The 24,580-nt window shown below is 41.5% G+C and overlaps 1 protein-coding gene across 2 annotated transcripts in view; it reads right to left on the bottom strand.

The window, feature by feature from the left end:
• The window catches only part of DNAI7 (dynein axonemal intermediate chain 7), a 1,345,687-nt gene that overhangs the window by 578,479 nt on the left and 742,628 nt on the right, over nt 1-24,580 (bottom strand). For both annotated transcript variants that reach the window (XM_044087675.1, XM_044087676.1), the window contains exon 6: nt 14,436-14,582. In XM_044087675.1, the coding sequence (XP_043943610.1) occupies nt 14,436-14,582 (147 nt within the window). The remainder of the gene's footprint in view (nt 1-14,435; nt 14,583-24,580) is intronic.

Below are 24,580 nucleotides of genomic sequence, written 5' to 3'. Positions count from 1 at the left end.
GTGTGTCTCTGAAAGAAGCAACTTATACCCAAACTTTATACATTTTTTAACCTCAGCTGGCTTTTCTGACATGCTTAGAAGTTTTAGAAAGAGAGAAAGATGTTTTTTTTTTTTTTTTAAGCAGAAGCAAAAAAGGGGAAAAATATCAACAATATTATCGAAGAACTATCAAGGTAGAGGGAGAGATACTAACAATAGTATTAACAGTGTATTCAAGTACAAAGGAAGGAAGAAATCCACAAAGTAAACTGAGGACAGTCCAGTGTCAGCCTACACAAAGTGTAGTAACCAGGAACCAACTAAAGGCACTTGTAAAGAACCAGGCAAACCAGAACCAAGTAGAATTATCACTTTTATTCATAAGCTTAAAAACACATAAATGCTTAACTGATTCACTACGTTTTCAGTCTAACAAGACTTCATCAGATGAGTGCTTAAACCTACCAACACTGTTTAAATACTTTTCCCCATGATACTTGATCAATTAATGCAAATTCCATTAATTATTGTTAATTACTAAAATAAAACCAACTAAAATCATGCAAACATATTACCTAAAACCATTAAGAGTACTTGCTAGTGAATGTAAAAAAACTTATAAAAACTGTTAAATATATAAAAACATTGCTAAAAACTTTGTAAAACAATCTGCAATGTTAAATGTGTGTGTGTGTGTGTGTGTGTGTGTGTGTGTGTGTGTGTGTGTGTGTATGTGTCTTTCGGCTTTTCCTGGTTAGGGGTCGCCACAGCGGAACTCCAGTCTGCTAATGATTGGCAGTAGAGTTTTACGTGCTGGCTTGCCGGGCCTAACGCACAACCTTCAAGGAAGGAACGCCCATTAACGCATGTCGCCACACAAAAGACGCTCTAACTGAGAATCGAACGGACAACGTCTAACTGTGAGGCGACAATGCTACCGCAGCACCACCACCGCAGTCCACTTGAAAAATGTAAGGAGACAGATTAGCCTAATTGTCAAGGTGTTCACCCTAAAAAAACAAGTGCAGGGTTTGACCCTCACAGGAGACAACCAACCAGTCTCAAAATGGCTCACAAGGCAGCCAGTCCAGCACCAATCCATAAAGCAGATGCACCATCTAGTGTCCAAATATCATACCAAAAGTTTTTATATTAATTTGCACTGTTAAAACATTCTTAAGTATACAAAAATATATAAACTTTACAGGAGATGGCTCATTACAGCCTAGCTGCCCTTAACTTTAAAACTGGGGCTAGGAAGACATTTTCATTCAAGCCAGCTGCTCTATTAGCTGCCAAAATAAGTTGCCAATATACTTCTTTGTATTCAATCTTTGTTTCCCATGGCCTACCTCGCGGGTCTATGGGTACTTCTTCTAGTACAAAAAATGTAAACTTAGATAAGGGTTTGTTTGTATAAGGCATTTTTCTCATCCACAGACCTAATAGCATAAGTATGTTTATATATTCTCCTTTTTAGCCTGCACTCAGTGTTCCCGATATAAAACGCTTCATATTTATCACATAGGGCAATACATATTATTTATGTACTTTTACAGTGACTATACTGCTTGACCCTAATGTGAATATCCCTACATTTAATATAAACAAACTCCTTTAATATAGGGACATTGGGTACAGGCTCCACACTTATATGTTTTCCATACCTATTGTGGTCTTCTTTTGTTCAAGAATGTCTTTGCTACTGCACCCTTTTCTAAATACAAATTTAAGAGGGGCCTTAAAAATATGTTTCCAAGTCTGAAAGTTTAGCAAATCTATTCCATTCTGTGGTTATAATATTAAAACATTATCTAAATATCAACTGCAAAAGTAGATCATGTATGCCTCCTGGTGGAGTTGCTTCATTACCATTAACTCTTCAATGGCTCAGACAACAATAAGTGACAATTTTTTTTAGATCAATGTAATTTGAGACTGTGAGTCAGTGTCACTTAATCAGCCCCCAACCCACCCTACCCCCACCCCATCATTAAGTGATTATAACATTCACAATAGCAAAAGATGTGTGGGAAAGGACATTAACACTTTCAACAGGCTCACCAGCAGCATAATTCGTTTCATAACTGAAGTATTAACAGCAGCTCTAGGTGTCTAAGGTGCTGCCAGTATGTTCTATTTAGGAATAGCAGTGTACTTAACTTATGAGTCACTTTATCTACCAATACAAATTTTAAGAATATGTGAAGTTTTATTTATTTTTGTTTATGTATTTCTCTAGTGCTTTTGCTACTCCTCCTTACTGATTACTGTAAACTTTATGGAGCACAGCATGCTCTTCTCATTGTTCGTAGCAACTGACAGCAGTGTTCCTGTGAATGATTAGTCTTAATGATGGCTTGCATTATTTAACACATTGCAATTGATAAAAGATGTTTTAAATAGAAATCAATATCACATGAACATCATATTTTAAACAGGTAAGGGAATATACTAGTGAACTTAGTTTTAATTTTAAACGAAATAGATGTTTGTTTTATGGAAATCACTTTAAATTTGTACAGATAACCAAAGGAAGACAAAGTCTGCAAGCATGTAACATGAAAATTTACTACTCTACATTTTAAAGATATATGCATTGACATTTCTTACAAGTAATTGTATTTACTGTAAATAATTCAATAATTTCAGATTTTGTATAGGTTAAAAACTAAATTAATACCAGGACAAGAAGACCTAATGAGTCTCTTGGCTACCATTGGAAAAGGAGGAAAGCAAACATCACTACTGCTCTTGAAATTATATCCAAATGTATCCACTGTATGCCAAAACTAAGTGCATTCAAATTTTAAAAATATTCTAAACTGCTCTAAGCTTATTTACAACAAGGCCATTGACTAAAACTATAACTACATAAACTAAACAACATTAAACAAATTGTCAGAAATCACTTAAATCATTTTGCTCCATTTACTACACATTACTATTTATGAGATTATTTATTAATAATTCATGCGGTAATCCGCAGTGGTGCAGCGGTAGCGTTGTTGCCTCACAGCAAGAGGTTCTCCTGTTCGATTCTCGGTTGGAGTGCCTTCTGTGTGGAGTCTGCATGTCCTCCCTGTGGTCGAGTGGCCTCGGAAAGACATGTGTGAATGGGCGTGCCTTCGCTGAAGGTTGGGCGTTGGGCTGGCAACTCGGCACCATAAAAATCTGCTGCCAATCATTAGCGGACCGGAGTTCCACTGTGGCGACTCCTAACCGGGAAAAGCCGAAAAGACAAACAACTGCTGTAGATTGGGAGCCACGTATAATAATATAAAGGCAATTTACAGAAGAAAAAATATAGTATTTCAGTCTTTTACTGATAATTAAACTTGCAGATAACTCAAATTAATGAATCATCCTTTATTTTTACCATAAACACCATTCTGTATGGATCATATAAGAAGGTTACAACTTTTACCTTACAAGTTGCTTTTCCCAACAGGTCAAAACAGAGACTGTGAAATTTGTATTATGGAACTGCAGGGATTTTTAATTTGAAATAACTTGTAGAGTTCAAGTAACTTTTACCTGAGTATAATTGTAATATGAGAAGAGGAGAGGAAGTCTTTCTTTTAGTATGCATGTATGAAATATAACATTTATTTTTCATTTATTTTCTTTTCCCTTGAAGAAGATGTAGAAGTCTATTTCTTAAAAGTTGCTTCACAACATTCAGTTTTATCTGGTGATCTTTTCATAGTAACAGTACAGTCCATGACAGTTTGAGAAGGAGATATATTACTGTTATTAACAAAGTTTGATGATTTTTCTACAGTGCTGAATATTCTCTCATGCAGTGTGGCAGACTTAGAAATTTTAGACAATGCAGATGTGCTTTGATGCTATTTTTTAACATTTTAATTAAAGGCCATTACTCATTCCTTTTCTCAGCTGTTTCAGCTGAATAGCTGAAACCATAAAACCATATACTGTGAGTGCCCATTTTAAAGAAGATTTGGACCATGCAGTTCTTAACACCAACATAACCACAATGGATCATGGAGATATATCAGAGTTTTAAGATATAGTTTAGCCTACTTGCATGTAGACTCTCTGAACTCCATAGGGAAAAAAAAACGTACTGCAAATTCAAGTCCAGGCTGTTAAAAAAAGTCATGGTATTTCCTTTGGATGTTTCAGGAACCCCCAGAATTCTGAGATAACACATCTTTTGTCTATTTTCTGCGTATTCTATTTTATTAAGTAATGAACTGCTCTATTTCAGAAGAAATTCAGTCTGGATCTCTCCCTCCTTCATTTTCCCATTAATCTCATTAAGTGCAGTTTCTATCCTTTTTATCAGTATACACTAGTTTTCAATCATTGCTTTCAACATTTCATTTTCTATTTGAAACTATTTTCCGTACTATATCCAGATTTGATTGAAAATTACTGATTTTTTCAAGACACTTCATGAAATGAAGATAGAACCTGATGAAATTATTTTTAGTAACATCTCTCCTTGTGAAAATTTTGAATAATTCAATTGTATAATAATCCAAGAGACAACGTTAGGAAAGTATTTGAAAGGAAACATTCCAATACTGTTTATAAATCCCCAATTCTTTAATTAGAAAGAGATTCTACTAGTACATGAAACAGATTTCGGCTGTATTCATGTCACTTTCCCTGACTTTCTTAAGTGACATGACAGAGATGGTACAGATGCTTCCATAATCTTGTTCAGAAGCCCTGTTTTTTTTTCAAATAAATCTACTTATTACGCTTCTTAGTTAAGAGATATCTTAACTGAATTCATTCAAATTGGCAAATAAATAATAAAGCATATCTGAAAAATGAATCACATTCAGCAAAGCACATAGTAATATACAGCAAAATGTAGTCAAGAGGAAGTTGATATTTGGCAAGGGAAGAAAAATAGTTACAACAGATTCTGTGATGTGAGAAAAGGTTTAAAAAAAAGAGAGGATCAAGCACATTAGGCGAGATGCTGAAGGAAGAGCTTATAAACATCTTTTCATTTTAATTTCCAAAATTCTTTGAGTATAGCCAATATATGTGATGAATGGATAGTATATCCTCCACAGAGGTGTAATGATGCTCCTTCAGAAATATGTTCTGTGGGTCTATAGTGTCAAATTACATGTTATACTTGGTCAATTCTACAAACATCAAGCAAGATGACACCTTTTACTATCACTTTTTGATGATGAGCCCCCAGTGCTGGGATCTCGAACACTGTAATGGCCACTTGCCTGTCTTTGAGCAGCAAAATTGCATGTAAGATCCTCCCAGCAGGCATTAATCTGCTTTGATGCTAGCTTGCAATTTGCTAGCTGACAACAGCTGAGGAAACCATAAATTGTTAGCTGTACATGTGATGGTGCTATGAAAGGAAAGAAAGAAATATTACATGCATATCAGCATCCTTCTATGTTATATATTTTCTATATAAATGGAGTTAGATGCCTACCTCTTCTGGACACAGAATACTATACCAGAATTTGTCTTGACAGCTGAAATCTGATACTGCAGTAAGTTAGCACTGCAAAGCTCCATTTGTGTTTTTAAGCACTTCCCTAAACTTGGTTGAGTATAAACTGGACATGGTTGCAACTTTTCAATTTTACTTCTATATGCAACTCTTTGATCACCACTGTCCACTGAAAATCACTGCTGTTGAATATTTTATTAGGGTGCCAGGAGACAGTCAATGATTTTTGGGCTTTTCAATTTCCCTCATAGTTGTGTGACCATGCAGTTAGTATGTTGAAGGAAAAGGGGCTGTGGGAGAAGAAACCCCAATATGAGATATGTTTGGGAGCTTGTCTTTTATAATTTTTTTTTCTGAGTTTTCATTCTGGTTGAAGCTTCAGATGCATTTTTTTTTCATCCATTGGAAGTTTTGGTCACTCACGAGACAATGAGACGTAATGGAACTGTTTTCAAATAGCAATTTAACAAGCACTACTATTTCAGAAATCATAGATGTTCAAGACATATAAATTACAAGTTCTGGGTGGAAGGCAGTGGGGTTGTACTCTAATGTAGCATGTAAATGGAAAGGTGATAGCTGGAATGCATGAGTAATTGAAGTGTGCACAGACAAACAAATTTTATCAAATATATACATATATATATATATATATATATATATATATATATATATATATATATTTATATCTATATCAGCTTCGGTCGACCATTTAAAATGTTGACCCGAAATGCTGAATTTGAAATTCTGTATAGTAAACCAAAGCAAAAATTAATACATCGACCACCGTGGTTTGATGTATTCGACATAGCAGCAGGTGACGTCACTCACCTCCTGAGATGCACATTAACGTACTGTTGAACTCTACAGTCAATGGTACATTAATTCTACTAATTTGCAGGGGGGATAATCCCCCTGCACCCCCTATGTGGGGTGCTGTGCTCCCCACACCCCCTGCACATTAAATATACCAACTCCAAGATCGCACTACAGTGAGGAAATGAGCTAATTCCCTGTTCCTCACTGAATTGAGACCTCCCTGCACAATGATGAACCCAAATTATCGACCTACACTACCCGTTCGCTGTAGTTTAGTTAATCGATTTTGGATCAACATTCTACCGACTTGAAAACTGCAAGTCGACCGATGCAGTTTCCAAGTTTTGATAGTAAACCTATACACACACACACACACACACACACACACACACACACACACACACACACACACACACACACACAAAATTAGTTTGACATAGTTTCAGTGGAATGGAGGTTTTTGGGTAGATAATTACCATTATCTGCAAGGCTGCATGATCTCAGAGTTAATACATTTAGAGATACAGACTGGAAAGGTGCAAGAGTGCTTGCTCCCCTGAAAAAAATGCCTTCTTTGTAATGTTTTTTGACATTTTGCATTGCCAGCTTTATTTTGAGATGTTGTCAGTTTGAATTGTGTTGAAAAATTGCTAAGTATGTCCAATGGTTACAAGTGAGTAATACTTTGTTCTGATGTATTAATATATTCTACAGCATGACTCCCTTGCACTGCCAAAGAAAATGGGATGTAGACAGTACATCAGTCAGTGCCCAAACTCTAGGATGTGTTGCACCAAAGTAAGCACAAAACCTGTCCTAAATGAGCTTTACAAATCCATGAGCTTTTATCCAACCCGCATCAACTTTGCAGATATCTTGACAATTTTCTTGGCAGTCACAAAAAATAAATACTTGTTTTTCAGTATAATGTGCATTAATGTCCTGCAGTAATGACTGCCTTCTTTCTGACAGCAGTAGAAAACAGAGTAAACCAAACATCCCGACAAGGTCCTTCCGGCATCAGTTCAAAGAGGATGCTTGACTCTAATTTGTTTACAGCTGAGAAACCATTTCCTCAGTTCTGGTAAAGAAGAAACTTTTTAGCATCTTGGGAGTATACTTCACCATTAAATAAAATGGAATGATGTATAAAAAAGGTAAAAAGGTTGACTAATTAAAAGTTTCATGCTGCTTTAGATAAAATACATAAACTAGTCTTCTGAAAAAGTACAGTTGTATAAGAACTTACCATATCAGCAGATGTCCTACTGATCACTGTTGCAGTATTTATAACATATGAGTTTTTGTCAGTTGATGTTCAGCCAGGGTACCAAAGCTTTACCTTCCCAAGGGGGTAAGTCTGACACATTTATTTTTTATTTTACATTTGTTAACTGGGTATAGTCCAACTGGGCAAGTAGCCTGTTTTCAGCAGAGACCTGGGGAGAAAAGCTCCTCAACAATAGCACAAAAAAGATTACAAAATTTTAAAAATATTTACAAACAATATACAAAATGTTTGACAGTTGCCAACAATCAAAATTTACAAAAAACAAATGTAAAACAGAAAAACATTACATTTCCTAAGCTTTACTAGAGACAGTAATATGAAACTCATTGGATATATAAAAAACATTGTAATATTTTAATTTGGTAGAAGTAAGACAAGGAGCATATAGCAGAAAAGAAAACATTTGATTGATGGCATAAGGAACTAGCTAGGAATATTACAGGAGCATAGCCATTGTTGAGTAAAGTATTCCTTTAGGAGTTGTTTGAAGCTATGGCAATCTGTGTTTTTTTAAGATATTCTGGGGTAATAGGTTCCATTGTTTGGCTACTAAGTAATTATGGGACTTTGTTACTTGACTATAAGTTTATCAGATGATCTAACAGTCCAGGGGCTAGCATTTAGTTGCACTAGGTTGGAGAGTGCAGGGCAGTTTTCAGGTTTGTGGAAAATGTAGTGGGTAGTGCTGTGCTGATTGAGCAATAACAGATTGGGAAATTTAAGCCAGTGTAATTTTTGAAGAGCAAGGCAATGATGGGTCCTGTTGGGTATATTATCAGCAAAGTTTCCTATTTTGTTACAGCAAGAATCAAGTAGATGTAAATCAGACATGTGCAGGTTAGAGAAACAGTAGAGGAAAGTAGATAGGAGGTGGGATCTGTCATTTTGATAAGGTAAGGTTTGGCCCTATATAGTACACCAAATTTGATGTGAACTTTCTTAATTGTGAGTGATATGTGTTTATCAAATGTTAAGCTGTTGTCTACTGTGACACCAAGTAGTTTTGTTTGGTTAACTGGTTCTATTATAGTGCCATTAGTGGAGTAAATAGAGAGAGGAGGTGGTTTTGCTTTGGGTTTCCTGTTGGGAGAAGATCATTAACTTTTTGTTTGGGTTTAGGATAAGTTGAAGTTCATTTAGGTAATTTTCAATATCTAGAACTTACTTTTGCAGTTTATCTTGGAGTTCTTGGGGTGTGGGAGCAGAGCAAACAAGAGTAGCGTTGTCAGCGTATTAAATGATAGAAGCAGATTTAGTGGTAGTGTATAGACAATTTCTGACTGTAATAAAAAGGAAAGGGCCAAGGACGGAACCCTGAGGAATCCCAACAGAGACTGGGAGGAGTGTGGAGAGTTTATTATCCCATTTAGTTGCCTGTTGTCGAATAGTAAGATGACCTCAGTTCGTATGAGTTGGGGTATATAGGCAGATGTACATATGAGTACCTCAGGTTATCTCTATGCCAATGGCCTGAAGACTACTTTGAGAGGAAAGTGGGTAGCTAGGAGGGGACCAGCTTGAAAAGGTAAGTAAATTCCCCCCAAAAGCTGTCTAATAGGTGATAGATTACAATACAGGGAAGGAAAAAAAGAGGAGCAGATGAATAGAAGAGCGGAAGGAGGGAGGGAAGGAATACTGCAACCATGATTAGTAGGACATTTACTGTTATGGTATGTTTTTACACAACTGTACTATGTCCTGGCTAAAATCACAGTTGCAGTATTCTTAATAAAGGAGTGATTCCCAGAGCTGAAGGAGGTACAAAAGAAGGAGGTTGGCCAAAGGGAGGAAAGGCTGTCCAAGACACCAGACTGGACAGACCTAGCAAAGGCAGCCCTGGATCTTGAAAAGGCATCAACCTTGTAATGCTTGGTGCACAGGGAACCAGTCATCTGTTTCCAAGATGTTTATGACATCTACACCCTTGTGGAATGCCCCAGAGGAGGCCACTGCCCTAGTGGAGTGTGCTCTTGGGAAGGAAGGCAATGCTTTCCCATATTGTGTGTAACAGAAAGGAATAGCCTTAGGTAGCCAAGATTCAACGGTCTACTAAGAGATGAGATGGTCCAGTTTGGAAACCATGAATGAGACAAAAAGTCTGTTTTGTCCAAGTAAAACCTTAGCTGCTTGTGAACTTCCTTATTTTGGGGAACTAGAAAAAATGTAGACAGGTGGATGGCCAGGTTGAGGGACATTTCATTCACTAACTTAGGTGTGAATGATGGACTAGACCTGAAAATCTCCCTGTCCTTGTAGAAAATGAGAAAGTGTGGAACAGCCATAACAGCCTGAAGTTCAGACACTCTGCAGCCAGAGGTAAGAGCCAGCAGAGGGACAGTCTTCCATGTATAGAATTTTACATTAGCAAAAGCTTCTGGCTTGAAAGGGGGCAAAGTCAGTTTTTCTCAGCACAAAGTTGAGATCCCAGTGAGGTGGAATAGGCTTCCTAGGCAACTTAAGGTATAGGACTCCCCTCAAGAAAACTTTGACCTTTGTCCTGGACATGAGGGGAGAATCAGAAATCAAGCACACATTAATAGCAGAAAGATGGAATATGATGTAAGAGTAGGCCAAAACAGAGTGTAATAATTTGCAAAGATATTTAAGGACAGCGGGAATATCTGATAAGAATGGGTCCTGGCTGTGCTTGAGTACCAAACTGAAAATCTTTTCCACTTAGCTGTATACGAGTAGGAATTTAGAGCTTCCTTTTAAACTTTTAGAAGGATTTTTGGGAGTAGTGGTAGAGGGGGAAAGGCATACAGGGACCTCTCTGACCACTGGGAAGAAAGGCATCTGTTTTTCATGCTGAGAGGAAAAGGCTCTTGGTGAAGACCAGGGAAGCTGGTGGCTTTCTGGTGAAGCAAAAAGGTCTACCTGGCGTGTTATAATTTTGAAGACTTGTTTGTTCAGGATCCATTCATTAGAGTCCTCCAAGGACCTGCTTAGGAAGTCTGCCAGTAACTTTTCCTGTGTGGGAATATATACAGCTGTCAGAGTCATGCCCATTTGTGCAGCCAGATGCCATACCTCCTGTGCTAGCCTGCACAGTGGTTAAGGTCTTGTGCCTCCCCATTTGTTCAGATACCACACAACTGTGGTGTTGTTGATGTAGACCAGTAGTAAGCATGGCTTCCACAGATGGAAGAGAATCTCTCCAATGCTTGCAAAAGGTCTCTCATTTCTTTTAAGTTTTATGTGTTCTTTCAGGATGGGGAAAGGCCATTTCCCTTGTACTCTGTAATATCCTGTCCAAGCACCCCATGCTCTCTCTGAAGCATCTGTATGAAGAGCTTGGTTGAGTGGGGCTGGGGTGAAAGTAAGGCCCAGGTTGAGCATGACCTGTTTATCCAACCAGAGTAGCTCATTTTTGAAGCATGGTAATATGGGGATAAGGGCATCCAGGGGATGGGACTGTTGAGACCAGACTGATCTCAGGTACCACTGAATTTTATGCATATGTAGTCTGGCCAGAGGAATCACTGGAATGGCAGCTGCCATAAAACCCAAGCCCTTGAGTATTTCCCTTGCTGTACAGTGAGAAACTCATTTTGAAGAAGGTGACCAGATTGAGAATTTTCTCCTTAGGAAGAAAGGTAAGCATTCTGTGTGTATCTAGTCTGCAACCCAGAAAAAAACAGGTCTGGAATGGGTGTTGGATAGAATTGTTTGAAGTTGATTGCAAACTCTAGGAAGAAGAGGAGATGTACCATGAAATGTACACTGTCAAGGAAGGAGTCTATAGAGAGAACTTGAATCAACAGGTCATAACCTGAATTCTCTGCATGTGCCAGAAGGCTACCACTGGATCTAGGCACTTTGTAAAAATACTTGGTGCTGTAGAAAGACCAAATAGCAAAGTAGTAAACTGAAAATCTGAGCCAGAGGAAAATCTGATGAATTTCCTGCAAGAAGGTCAAATGGGGATCTGGAGGTGGGCATCATTCACATCTAGTGACACATGGAAAGTATGAGGAAGAACGAAAGGTAGAAGAGTATGCAGAGAGAACATTTTGAAAGTGGGAACCTTTAGAAAGGTGTTTAGAAGAGTGAGATCCAGAATGGGGCTCCATTGTCTTTCCTTCTTGGGCACCAGAAAAATTCTGGAATAGAACTCTTTTCCTATGAAGGAGGGTGGTACCCTTTCTATGATGCCTTGATGTAGTAAGTCCTGAATTACAGGGCTCAGCAAGGTGAGCTGGTTTTGGTTTGGAGGAGGCAAGCCCTTTACACAGGGGATGCTTTCTCATGACATGGCATGGCTTTCTTTGATAACAGTCAAGACCCATTTGTCTGAAGTTATTTCCCAGAAAGAAAGGGACATGGAAAGTCTTTTTGAAAGAGTGGTGGTGAGTTTGACAGGGGAATAAGTGTAGTTGGAAAGGTAGTTACAGGTTTTTCTCTCCGAAGGGATGTCCACTTGAAGGAGATTCCCTATATGGTTTGTCTGACAATCTCTTTCCAGGTGTTTCTCTTTGCTTGCGAGTGGGCCAAGGGTCCCTCTTAACAAAGGATGTGGACTTAGCTGGGTAGTTCCTGTGGTATCTAGGGACTGCAGAAAGTAAAATTTAAATACAATCCTTCATGGTCTTACCCTGCCCTTTTAAGGCTTTGATGAGTTTTTCAGCCCCTGAACCAGACAGGAGATCTTTGTCTAGTGGAATATCTAGGATTTTAGATTTAAATTCCTCAGGTATGGGTTGGCTGCTCAACTGTGCATAACTGCTAATAACTGAACCTGTGGCTGCAGCCCTGGAAGAGTCATCCACAGCATCATAACTGCATTGGATGCTATGCCTAGCACTTTGAGTAGCTAAAGCCAGCAAGGTCTGCATTTGTTGCTTAGAATCTGCAGAATGTGGGTCTGATATGACCTTATTCAGAGACTGCATGCACTGGAGAGAGGGCCGGAGTGTCCAGTTCCAGGAGATAGTAGTATCTCTTTTGAACAGCAGAAATTTGCTTTGACTGCCATTCAAAATGCCTCGTCATGTTCTGGATAGTTTTCCCAAAGGAGGCCTCCTCAATAGGGGAATCAGGGCAGAGGAAGTCCCCATCATCAGAGGAAAGCTGTTCAGGGGGAATGCATCTGTAAAGAATAATTCAGGGTGTGATCCAAATCCAGATCCTGCTCCTCCTCAGAGGAAGAAGAATTTTCAGTGTGTCTTTTTTGCCTGGCCTGTGGCAGCTGTGACACAAAAGAAGGAGATTTCAGGGCCAGCATCGTCTTAAATAAGCCCAGGGAGAAGTCCATCCATTCCTTTTGTTTGGAAGTTGTAGGGGAGGTCACCTATCTAGTTTTCTAGTTCTTCTCTTTAGGTGTGACATCTGCCTGAACTACAGGTTTGAGACCTTGGCACACATCAATTAGAGTATCTGGAACCTTTTCCCTGACAAGGATTTGAGGAACTCCATGTGGACCGTCTGAAATAATGACATGGTTTGTCCAAGGAGTCTGCCACCTGCAAGGCCTCAGGAGCCATACCATTTTCTACCAGGGTCTTGGTAGTCAGCAACTGAGAGGATATCTGACAGACCACAAGTTCTGTCACCAAAGCAGGTGCATCTGACTTAGAATTTCTTCTTAGGCAGAAGGGTGACGTCAGATGCTGGGGATTTGGCCATTTTGGTTTAGGCCATGCATTTTATATGCTGAGTTTCAAGAAATGTGCTCAGGGAAGAAAGCTTTGACCTAGGAGTTTTAGGAACAAATGACTAGAAGATGGAACAGGATTTGTAGTTGTGTTCTGGGGCTAAACAAAAAAGGCACTTAGCGTGCAAGTACTTGCATGGGATCTGCATAGTGCATATGTACTTACCCCTCCTAGCTGACATCTAATAAAAGTGATCTACACAATCAAAATACTCATAAACAGGAAGGTTCCCCATGGGATACTTATCTGAAATGCAAAAAAGTGAAGCAATGATACCAATGGCCCAAGGAAGATCAGTCCAACGGATGTACAACTTGCATTCGGCCTAGTGTCAAGACAGTCTGGGGTATTCATGCGTATGTCTGCCAATATGCCCTGATGTATATGAGCTGAGGTCACACATTGGACAAATACCCTCAGGAAAGAAAGCTTACTACCCCGTCTGGACATCAGTGGACGAAAACAGGCTAGTTAAGAATACTGCAACAGTGATTTTAGTCAGGCCATCCACCATGACACTATAGAAAGGAAAACATTTTTATTCCTTATTAAGGATCTGCAACTCACAGATTCTAATTCTACTACAACAGCACATGTCCCAAGCACTCAAAACCCACTGTTTCAAATCCAGGGAAATGTGCATCTTGTATTCTGAATAGAATGTTGCTCACTGCATCTTCCTTTGCCTCTGATTACTTCAGTCCAAGTCTTTCTAATAACATCCAGTTATCTACTATTTCCACCATCCCACCTAACCCTATTTTTCATGCCATCCTCCTAAGCTTCCTCATCTCACTTCATTACACCTAACCTCCTACATGCCACACATCAAGTTCCCCTGCCACAGACAAGTCATTAAGTGTACTGCTAACCCACATTTTGGGCAGTGTCCCCTTCTCTTCCTCTCTATTTTCCTTTAATCTTTAATCCTCTGGTTCATTCTGATGTCCACTTTATATAGCCTGTTTGTATAAAGCAACTCTAAGACAGCCATTTTACAGCTTAGTATACTCTTATGCAAATGATATAGTTGATAACAGTAGGTCACTTGCAGCATATCTTAAACAATAAAGTTCTACCTAAATTCCAGGACAGTTTCCTTAATCTCATATTCCAAAAGCATGTAATTACACATCAATAAATGTGTTTCAGAATGTTTTTCTTCATTAAAGGAGAAGATGCAAAAGAATAGTGTGAGTAGCATTTCTGCAAATATTTTGATAATTACCTTCAGTATACCAAATGTTGCTTCATTCAATTTTTTATGAAGAAGACTCTTCAGAACCCCAGTTGTTTCTTGATACTGCATTGCGTCCTTTTCATTCAGCTCTTCAGGTGGAGTATCTGAGAGCAGAAATTCCAGTTCGGATATCAGCTACAAGAAACCAAGTAAGTCAAAAATTAGCTACACTTAATGGAATGTCCTAGAACTAACTATTATTTGTTTGTCAATTATGTAACATTTCATAAAAAATGTAGCTGTAATGAAACAGCCTACTGCTTCCAAGAAGGGATGCCTGACCTAATTAAAATACATAGAAACATCTGTAAATTTCAGAACTCCTTCCTTCCAAATTTTTAGAATTATTCTCACTTGTCCCACAAAAAATACATAACTGGACACATGAGCAGGGGAAAACTGTCACCTGACTATGTTAAATGCGTATGTAGTTTCATTGGTACTATGTAGTTTCATTGGAACTACCTGTAGTATTCACATACACATATCTAGGCAAATTATGTATAATATCCTAATTATCTGAAGTCAGCAGAAATCATTGCAGCTATTGAATCATTCTGATCTTCATCATGACCCAGAATTAAATCATACTTAAAGTACAGCTGTGTAAGTAAACTTATCATAACAATAGATGTTTGAATGACCACTGCTGCAGTAGACTTAGCCTTAGATATATGGGTTATACCCATTTGTTATATCTTGGCAGGATATAGCCCATATAGGTAATGCTGCTGCAGCAGTGATCAATATGATGAACATTAAATATTAAAGTATTCCAACTTTAAGTAAGTTTCATTAGCCCACTGAAATAATAACATATCACATCTACAACATGACTGCAAATCTTCATGCTACGAGAACTTTTCCCTAGGCACTAAACATAAAAAACAACTTTAAAAGTCAACAAAAGGAAACTGATGTTTTCCTGATCGTACTCATCTTATAAAAAAAAAAGTCTGTAGCCTGTTGTATCACACAGCTCTGAGCTGAATTTCTAACTGCTATGATATTAATGCTGTCAGTTTTTTTTTGGCAGTGTGAAACAATACTTCCATCTTTACATGACCTGAACAGTAAGGAAGGTTATCCTGCTTAATAGCAAAGATAACTGGTGTTACAGGCAACCCACTGAAATAAAGTTTAAACAAACTCTGTCTGTCACAATAAAATAAATATAAAGATGAAGTTCTAAAAAAAAATGGCAAAAGTCTAAATTTCATTGTTTTTTTCAGGGGACAAGGACTCCCGTACCCCCCAGTTGGGGAACTACATCTCCCACACTCCTGCTAACCTTAATATGCTAACTCAGAAACTGCTCAATACTGGAGAAAAGGTACATCTATCCTGGTATTGTGCTATCTCACCACTGACAGTACATTCAATGTACACCCCTTCAATGTACATGCTATTTGACCACTTTTATTTGAATAACACGCTCTCAATAACAGCGCAAAGCCCTTTAATCTACATAGAACATGTCAAAACTGAAAATTAATTTCAAATATCTAGGTGTCTCCACCCTGTCTAATCCCTGTCCCCTGTACTCACCTCATGCTATCAGTACTCTACTGATTGGTTCTCAGCCATCAGCAGCTTACCTTGGCTAGTACAGCACTATACTATTCTATTCTCTCTCCCCTCTTCTACCTATTTCTCAAGTAACCCGTGCTACCTCAGCCCTCCACTTACACATTGTACTTCTCTCACATCCCCTCTCACACATGTTTCACATTTATCCCTTCCTCCTAATACCTCACTCCTACTCTCTGCCCCTCTCCTCTTCACCTGAACTACTCTACTGCAACATAGAATATATTCTTGCAGGATTACAGTCCTTCCGGTCTGTTCCTGCTACCACCCACCCCCGCTCCTCCCCCTTCTACTAGAATTTCCTCTCTAAGCTTTTAAAATACCTTCCAGCCCTATGGGCGCCATTTTTAAATTCTGATTCTGCCCTCGGCTGCTGCGCGTCCCTGGCCCCACTTTCAGTAAGTTGTTCCTGCTTTTGTTTGCAATATTTAAATATCTTGCATTTATGTGTACTTTTCCAACTTAAAAACTTTGTGTATAACAATGTTAATCTAACCAAGTATAATCAAATGACCTATATTGAGCTAGCTTACTGTACTCTGTAAACCTGCATCGTCGTTTGTTAGTGTATTAGACTGCATTGAACTTTCTTTTTTACACACATAAAGACTCTTAAAACAGCAATGTTACTTTACTCTGCGTAGTCAGATGTACTACAATGTGCTAGCTTTATGTACTTAGCAAATGCTAACCTGCGACAGTGTTTGTAACAAATATCATGGCTGCATTTACTTTCTTTTCTAACACATAATGACTCCGCAAACAGTAACGCTACCTTACATAGTATAGTACAAGGCTGTGAATGTGCTCGCTTTATGTACTTAGCGAATGCTAACCAGCAACTGATTTTGTAAGTTATCAGTCGGCATTTACTTTCTTTTTTAACACATAATGACTCTGTGGACAGTAACGCTACCTCACTTAGTGTAGTCTGCGGCTGGGAATGTGCCAGCTTTATGTACTGGTAATCGCTAACCTACGACAGAGTTGTAATAGTTCTCAGTTTGCATTTACTTTTTTTTTTACGCATAATGACTCTGAGAACAGCAACGCTATCTTAGTTAGTGTTGTCTGAGGATCTATAATAGCTTTCTGTACTCTGTAAACGCTAACTTACATCAGCGTTTGTAACAGCTGCAATCAGCATTGATTTTTCTTCTTTAAAATATAAAGAACTATATTAACAAATCAGCAGAAAAGAAAGAGTACATGAAATAGCCAGCTAACTGTACTAAATGCAGCCCGATGAATTCATGGAATACTAGCTGAATTATGTTGTAAACTGTAATTAGAAGTTATGTACCTACCATAACGTTCCATGTTAGTTGTCTTCTCTCGCCTTCTTTCTTGCTGGATGGGTTCGGAGCCGATCCTCGGCTCCGACTCGGCACTAGCTTTAGCTCGAGAACTCCTTTTACCAGCTCGAGGCAACCCTATATCCCATGATGCAAGGCGGGACTACCTCAGATCTCGTTTGGCAGCTAACTAGCCCTGCTAAAGACTTATCCTAATATAATTAGGAACCATGGTTCCTAAAAGAAGTCCTCATAACAATGCTCCAGAGGAAGCAATCTAATAGGAACTCTCCAAGATCTGTCCAGGCCAGGGGAAGGAGGGAGGGGAGAAAGAAGGCGAGAAGACAACTAACATGGAGCGTTATGGTAGGTACATAACTTCTAAATGTTAAGTTGTCAATCTCGCTCATTCTGCTGGATGGGACCGTCCCTAGCACCTGTATCCCGGGTGGCTCAATGGAACAGACTCTTGAGAACAGTGGAACCAAAACTGGCCCTATCTCTGGAGGCCAAATCCAACTTGTAATGAGACACAAAGGTATGAGGCGTGGCCCAAGTAGCTGCTGCACAAATAGTGTCAATGGGAAGTCTATCCTGAAAGACTACAGAAGTGGATAGACTCCTGGACAAGTGTGTTTTTGGCTTAGAAGATAGTTGTTTGCCCTTAGAGAGTACACATAGGAAATGGTGGAAGTCAACCATCTAGATAAGGTCACTTTAGATACTGGAAGACCCAATCTATTTTCTGCATAGGAGACAAACAATTGGTCTGATTTTCTAATTTGTTTAGTCCTATGTAAGTAGTACCTGAGCTGACGATGAACATCCAAAAAATGCAGCTTCTGTTCAGCTCTGTCAGAATAGTTAGGAAAGAAAACTGGTAGATCAATAGATTGGTTAATATTGGCTTGAGATACAACCTTGGGAAGAAAGGAAGGGTTAGTTCTGAGCGAAACCCTATCCTTATGAAACACCAGATAAGGTGAACGAATACAGAGGGCCTGAATCTCAGAAACTCTTCTTGCAGAAGTAACAGCCAGCAAAAATAGAGTTTTCCATGTCAACAACTTTAAAGAACACGTAGCAGACGGTTCGAAAGGAGGTAGAATTAGGGATGCCAACATTAAGTTCAGATCCCATTGCAGAGGAGGATGTTTCACAGGCGGTTTTAGGAGAAAAACTCCTCTCAAAAAGGCTTTGCATAACCTATGAGACATGATGTTATTGTCCTGCAAGCCAACATGAAATTTGGAAATAGCAGCCAGTTGTACTTTGACTGTAGATGATGACGATCCCGAATGAAAAACCTCCGCCAGGAAATCCAAAACAGAATGTATAGGAGCGGTGAAAGGATCAATATTTCTGGCGTTTGCCCAAATAGAAAACCGTCGCCACTTGCTAGCATAAACAGTTCTAGTGGGCGACTTTAAAGAAGACACTAAAATGTCTCTGACTGAGTCAGAAATCATTGGTAGCCTGGCTAGGAAGGAAGTGGAGCAACCAAGCAGTGAGGTTGAGAGAATGAATGGCCCAGTGCTGCTGACCCGACTGGTGGATCAAAAGATCCGGAACTGGGTCCAGATGCCAGGGCTGCACCAGAAAGGTGATGATGTAGAGACGGAAACCAAATTTGTCGAGGCCAATATGGAGCAATGAGGATCAATTTGGCTCTCAAAACGGTGGCTTTCTGAATGACTTGTGGAATCAATAGAAAGGGAGGAAAAGCATAAAGAAGTCCCCGAGGCCAATCCTGGGTTAGAGAGTCTCTCAAGGGATGGCCTGGAAGAGGAAATAGTGTGAAGTAATCTGGGCACTTGCTGTTTTGAGGGGTAGCGAAAAGATCGCAACAAGGGGTGCCCCACTTCAGAAAAATCTGATCCACTACAGACTGATTGAGAGACCACTCGTGAGGCATCAAAATAGATCTGCTTAGCCTGTCCGCCAATAGGTTGGACCTGCGAGGATGTGCGTTGCTATCAGAAACCGCTGAGAAGAGATCGCCCAATGCCAAAGTCTGAGAGCTTCTCGACATAAGGGATAGGACCTGGTTCCGCCCTGTTTGTTGATGTACCAGACCACGGACATGTTGTCCGTCTGTACTGCAATAGTCCCTGTGGGAAGAAAGTCGTCGAGGGCTTGCAACGTTAAAAGCACTGCTCTCATCTCCAGGACATTTATGTGCAGGTGGTATTCTATGGGTTGCCACGTCCGTGGACCATCCTGCCCTGATAATGCCCCCACCCGATCAGAGAGGCATCCGTGGTGACTGTGGCAACTGGAGGAGGGGGAACAAAGGGTCGGCCCTGATGAAGAAGAGGGAAGATATCCACCATCGTAGATGAGCCCTGCAAGACTGTGTCACTAAGATCTCGTGTCTCATGGGCAGATCGTGTACGACCACTGCGTGAACAACATCCACTGCAGGAGACGCATGTGGAAGCGAGCCAGTGGAAGAAGAACAATGGCTGCAGCCATTAGGCCTAGAACTTTCAAGACAAACCTGGCTTTGACCTTGTTGCTTTGTAACAGAAGCTGAACAAATTTCTGGATGTCCAGAATCCTTTGATCTGTTAGCCTGGCTAACATTTTGACGGTATCTAACTCTGCGCCTATAAAGGTGATAGATTGGCAAGGCAGCAGAGGATTTTCAAATTCACGAAATTCCTAGACTCTTGCAAAGCTGTAAGGTGTAGTCTCTGGACCGAAGAAGCTGATCCTTGGAGGTGGCGGAGAGGAGCCAGTCGTCCAAATAAGGAAACACCTGGAATCCTCGACGTCTCAGGTGAGCTGTGACCACTGCCATGCATTTGGTGAACACTCTGGGGGCTGAAGTGAGGCCAAAGGGCAGTGCTCTGAACTGGTAATGACTGGCTCCCAGCCGGCGGAGAAACCTTCTGGAGCGTCTGTGAATCTTTATATGATAGTACGCATCCTGAAGGTCTATCGAGCACATCCAGTTGTCCTTGCCCAGAAAGGGCAGAATGGATTGCAGCGTGACCATCCGGAATCTTGCCTTTCTGACAGACTTGTTTAGTCTGCTTAGGTCTAGTATTGGTCTCCAATCTCCCGTCTTTTGGGGACCAAAAAGAATCTTGAGTAGAAGCCGGATCCTACTTGGTCTGCTGGCACTGTTTGGATGGCTCTTTTTCCCAGGAGTTTTGAAACTTCCTGTTTTGCCAAATCCCTTTGACCGGGTGAGATGTCTGGAAGGGATTGTAGAGGTACGGGAAACCTTTCGAAGGGGATTTTGTAACCCTCGGATATAATCGACTGTACCCACTTCTCTTGTGATAGGGATTGCCAGGCTACTGGGTACAGCGAAATTCTTCCCCCGACTGCCTCCAAGGGTGGACAGTCGGGCAACACCTCAGGGATGCTGAAAGGGCTTCTCAGGAAGAGACTCCCTGTTGCCCTGGTTCTGAGGACCCCCCCTGCCTCTAGGGCGTCTATTATTGTTACCACCTCTGCCTCTGGGGGTAAACTGACCACGTGTGTCTGGTGTAGCTCCTTGGGCTTTACGGAACCACATCTTCCCCCCCTTCTGACCCTTGGGATATGGTCTAGAAGGAGTGGAAAACTGGACTCCAACGGCAGAAAGAGTTTTACCGTCCTGTTCACATCTGGTCAAAGTATCCTTCACCTGAGGTCCAACAAAGCCGAACCGTCAAAGGGGTGTTGGTGAAGGGCCTTAAAGGGTCTGCAAAATTACACAGCCGCATCCAGGCTTGGCGTCTAAGAGCAACACCTGTGCCTGCGGCCCTGCTCGTTCCATCGGCTGCATAAGATATGAGCCGCATGGAGGAGTTAGATATCGAATTCAGGATAGCAAGCTGAGAGGCAATCTTTTCCTGAGCCCCAGCAGCTGAAGGATCCTGGACTACTTCTCCCAGTTCCTTGAGAATATCTCGTTGAAGCCTGGTGAAGTGACAAAGGTAATTCAGCGAACGCATAGCAAAGGTCGCTGAAGAAAACATCCGCTTTCCATACCTGTCCATGGTCCTAGAATCCTTATTAGGAGGATGGACAGGTACTGAAGGATCCGCCAGTTCCTTCTTAGTGGCCGCCACCACCATAGCATCCACAGAGACACCTTTGGACAGGAACTGTTTGTCCGAAGGGGCCGTGATGAACTTGGATGGTCTCCTGGGGACAGGTTCCAAAGAATCTGGAGCCGCCCGCCTTCGAGCCACTACCTGCATCAGTGGGTCGAAAGGCGGAGACACCCAGGAGGTGGAGGGTCGGGATCCAAAGCCTCCAGGTATACCGACTCATCCTCGGAGGGGTCAATGGAGGGCCAATTCCCCTCTGTTTGAGGAGCTCAAGGATGTCTGAAAAGAGACATCCTCGGAGGGGGACCGTGGGGAACCCTCCGACTCATCTAAGTCAGTATCAGATGTAGTAGACTCAGGGGAGTCTGTGTGTTTCCTCTTACGTCCTCTTCCGAGGGGTTCCCTGCAGGGTCAGGAGAAACCTCGGAAGAGGAGGAAATTCCCAGTGGGGAAACCTGGCGATGGATCCCTGGGCCTGAGAGCAAGAGGCTGGCAAGAGGCATCTGCAGGCACTGATGAGGGAGGAGCTAGAGGATAGACCGTTGACCAGGCTCAGAGGCCAGGACACTCCTCATCACCTCAAAGGCTCCTCTCCCGGAGACCTGAACACACCCTCGAAGAAACAGGAATGGTCGGCTCCAAGGAGAGAGAAGGCTCGAGGTCGATGTCGGCGCCGAAGCTTACCAAAGCGAAGCTCCGAGAGGGAGGCGGGTCGGACAAGGGTCCGATGCCACTAGCCCCTCGGGCCGACAGTGGAAACCCGACGACCGGATCCCTCCAAGGAAGGTCTCAAGGAGGAGATCGGAGCCGAGGATGACGGAGCCGAAGGATGTATCGGCTCGCATCGAACAGTCGCTGTCCCAAGCTCCGGCTCCGAACTCTGGTGTGGAGTCGGAGGAGGAATCTCAAGAATCGGGGCTATAGCCAAAGTCTGTTGAGATGGGCTATGGAGCATTTGGGCCAGTGCCTGAGATTTCAACAGCCTGCTTACCACCCTCTCCAAATCGTGGTCAGACAGCCTGGAAGATCTCGAAGATCGGCTCCGATGGCTCCGCTCCGACAAAAGAGGAGAGCCCGGAGCCGAGTGAATACTTAGTATCGAAGGGGACCGGGATCTCTTACGGGCCGAAGCCATCGGAGCCGAAGTCCCTTGAACCCCAGATGGAGCCGAGGATCTCTCGGCTCCGATGCTGGATAAAGTGTCGGCTCCAGCCGGAGCCGACAAGGCAACAGTAGTCAGGGTATCGGAGCCGGCCGGCACCGAACCCACTACTCTGGCAGAAGAAGCATCGGCTCCAGCCAGAGCCACCGGAGGAGGCTTGGACACTGTAGCCTGAGCCTTCGGTGGCTTAAGAGGTTTTCCTGCCCCTTGCTTAGGAGGAGAACCTTCAGGTTTTAACAAACCTCGGAGGATCAATTTGTTCCTCCTTTCCTGCAGGACTCTCTGGCTAAAGGCATGACACAACGCACAGGAGTCCTGCAGGTGCAAAGGCCCCAGGCAATACACACAAGAAGTGTGACCGTCTGTCAGGGACATTTTCTGACAGCACTGGTCACACTTCTTGAAGCCTGAGACCTTGCCTTCCCTAGACATCCTAAAAGGATATACACAAACAGTCCCCACAAACACACAACTTAATCCCTACACAGACACACAGGAAGGTAATAACTTGGGGAACTAGGCCTGACTAAAACTTTAACTGAAAAACTATTTTAAAAGTTTAAAAAGGAAGGGAATAGGGTGGGCTGTACTAAATACAGGCTAACCTAACACTGAAGGGAAATTAAACCCCTAACTAAACTTTTTCTTCTTTAACAAGAAAAAACTTACCTCAGCTGGCAAAGGAGACCTCTTTCGCTAAGCGGAAAACGAGATCTGAGGTAGTTCCGCCTTGCATCATGGGATATAGGGTTGCCTCGAGCTGGTAAAAGGAGTTCTCGAGCTAAAGCTAGTGCCGAGTCGGAGGCGAGGATCGGCTCCGAACCCATCCAGCAAGAATGAAGGCGAGATTGACAACTTAACATCCTGTGTTAGCGTTTCACTAGTAAGTGGCCTGAGCTATCAGTTCATTTCTACTGAACACAGCCTCATAATTTAGAGCTCTGTCACACTTAGTTTTTATGCACTAAATCGCATTAGAGTTCAATAACTATATGGTTACTGGAACATGACATTTCTTCTTGTTATACTGACTAAGTGCTAGCTGTTTCTGTAAAATTCCAGCTCGGTTTTGGTGATATTTACTGCATTCTGTATGATAATGGTATAGTACCTTTATCCTATTTGTTTCTCCAGAACAGTTTTTATGTATATATCTCATGTCTGATGCCTGTTTTCAATATTACTGTTAAGTGATTACAGCTTTTCCACTGCTTGCTATAATCACAATTTCTCTCTTTCAATCTAATCTCTGTAGCTTGTTGTCCCCCACTTTGTCCGTGCCTCGTTGGATATCTACTCTTACAATAAAATACTATTCACCCTGCTGCCTTATTCTCACCACGGGAACAGGATCAAAGCTTCTCCCTGAGGCATAGCCTCTGAAGAAAACAAGAAAGTATGTGTAACTGCTGCTTGTCCTAATTAACTGACTATATTTGTTTAAGGCTCCTGCTATGTGGTTTCAATAGTCTCCCTTGCCAAGATAGCCAGCAGCCTAACCAACCTTCTCATTTTCCCCCTCATACTTGCTTCTTCTCTAGCCCTCCTTTTTACTGGGTTCCCAACTTTCTCCACCATCTATTGGGACTTGTCTCCTCAGAGCCAAGTGTACTTTCTGCTTTGCCCACTAGATGGTACCCTACCCTTATAATTCCTGACCTCTTACACCAAGCCTTAATTTTTCCTAAAATATCCCTATAGTTCCAATTTAAGCCCCTCTCTGTCTTCTCTTTTCCTATATCTAGGTGTCTCCACCCTGTCTAATCCCTGTCCCCTGTACTCACCTCATGCTATCAGTACTCTACTGATTGGTTCTCAGCCATCAGCAGCTTACCTTGGCTCTTCCCGCTCCGTTCGCCCTGCGGGCTCACTCCGCTCCCCTACCCTACCCCCAAATTCCACCTACCCCTAGCACCTCTACACTTATACCTGTATAACCACACCCACCATCCAGCCTCTACCAATTAGACTCCAATCCTCCCTCCATTATCCACTTCCAATCCTACTCATTAAACAACTACTTCCCTCCCCCTTAAT

This window comes from Protopterus annectens, chromosome 11.part0, assembly GCF_019279795.1.
Source record: "Protopterus annectens isolate FY-2018-M chromosome 11.part0, PAN1.0, whole genome shotgun sequence".
NCBI classification, from domain to species: domain Eukaryota; kingdom Metazoa; phylum Chordata; order Ceratodontiformes; family Protopteridae; genus Protopterus; species Protopterus annectens.
Note: the sequence above shows the minus strand (reverse complement) of the source record. Positions and strands in the feature narration are given on the sequence as shown.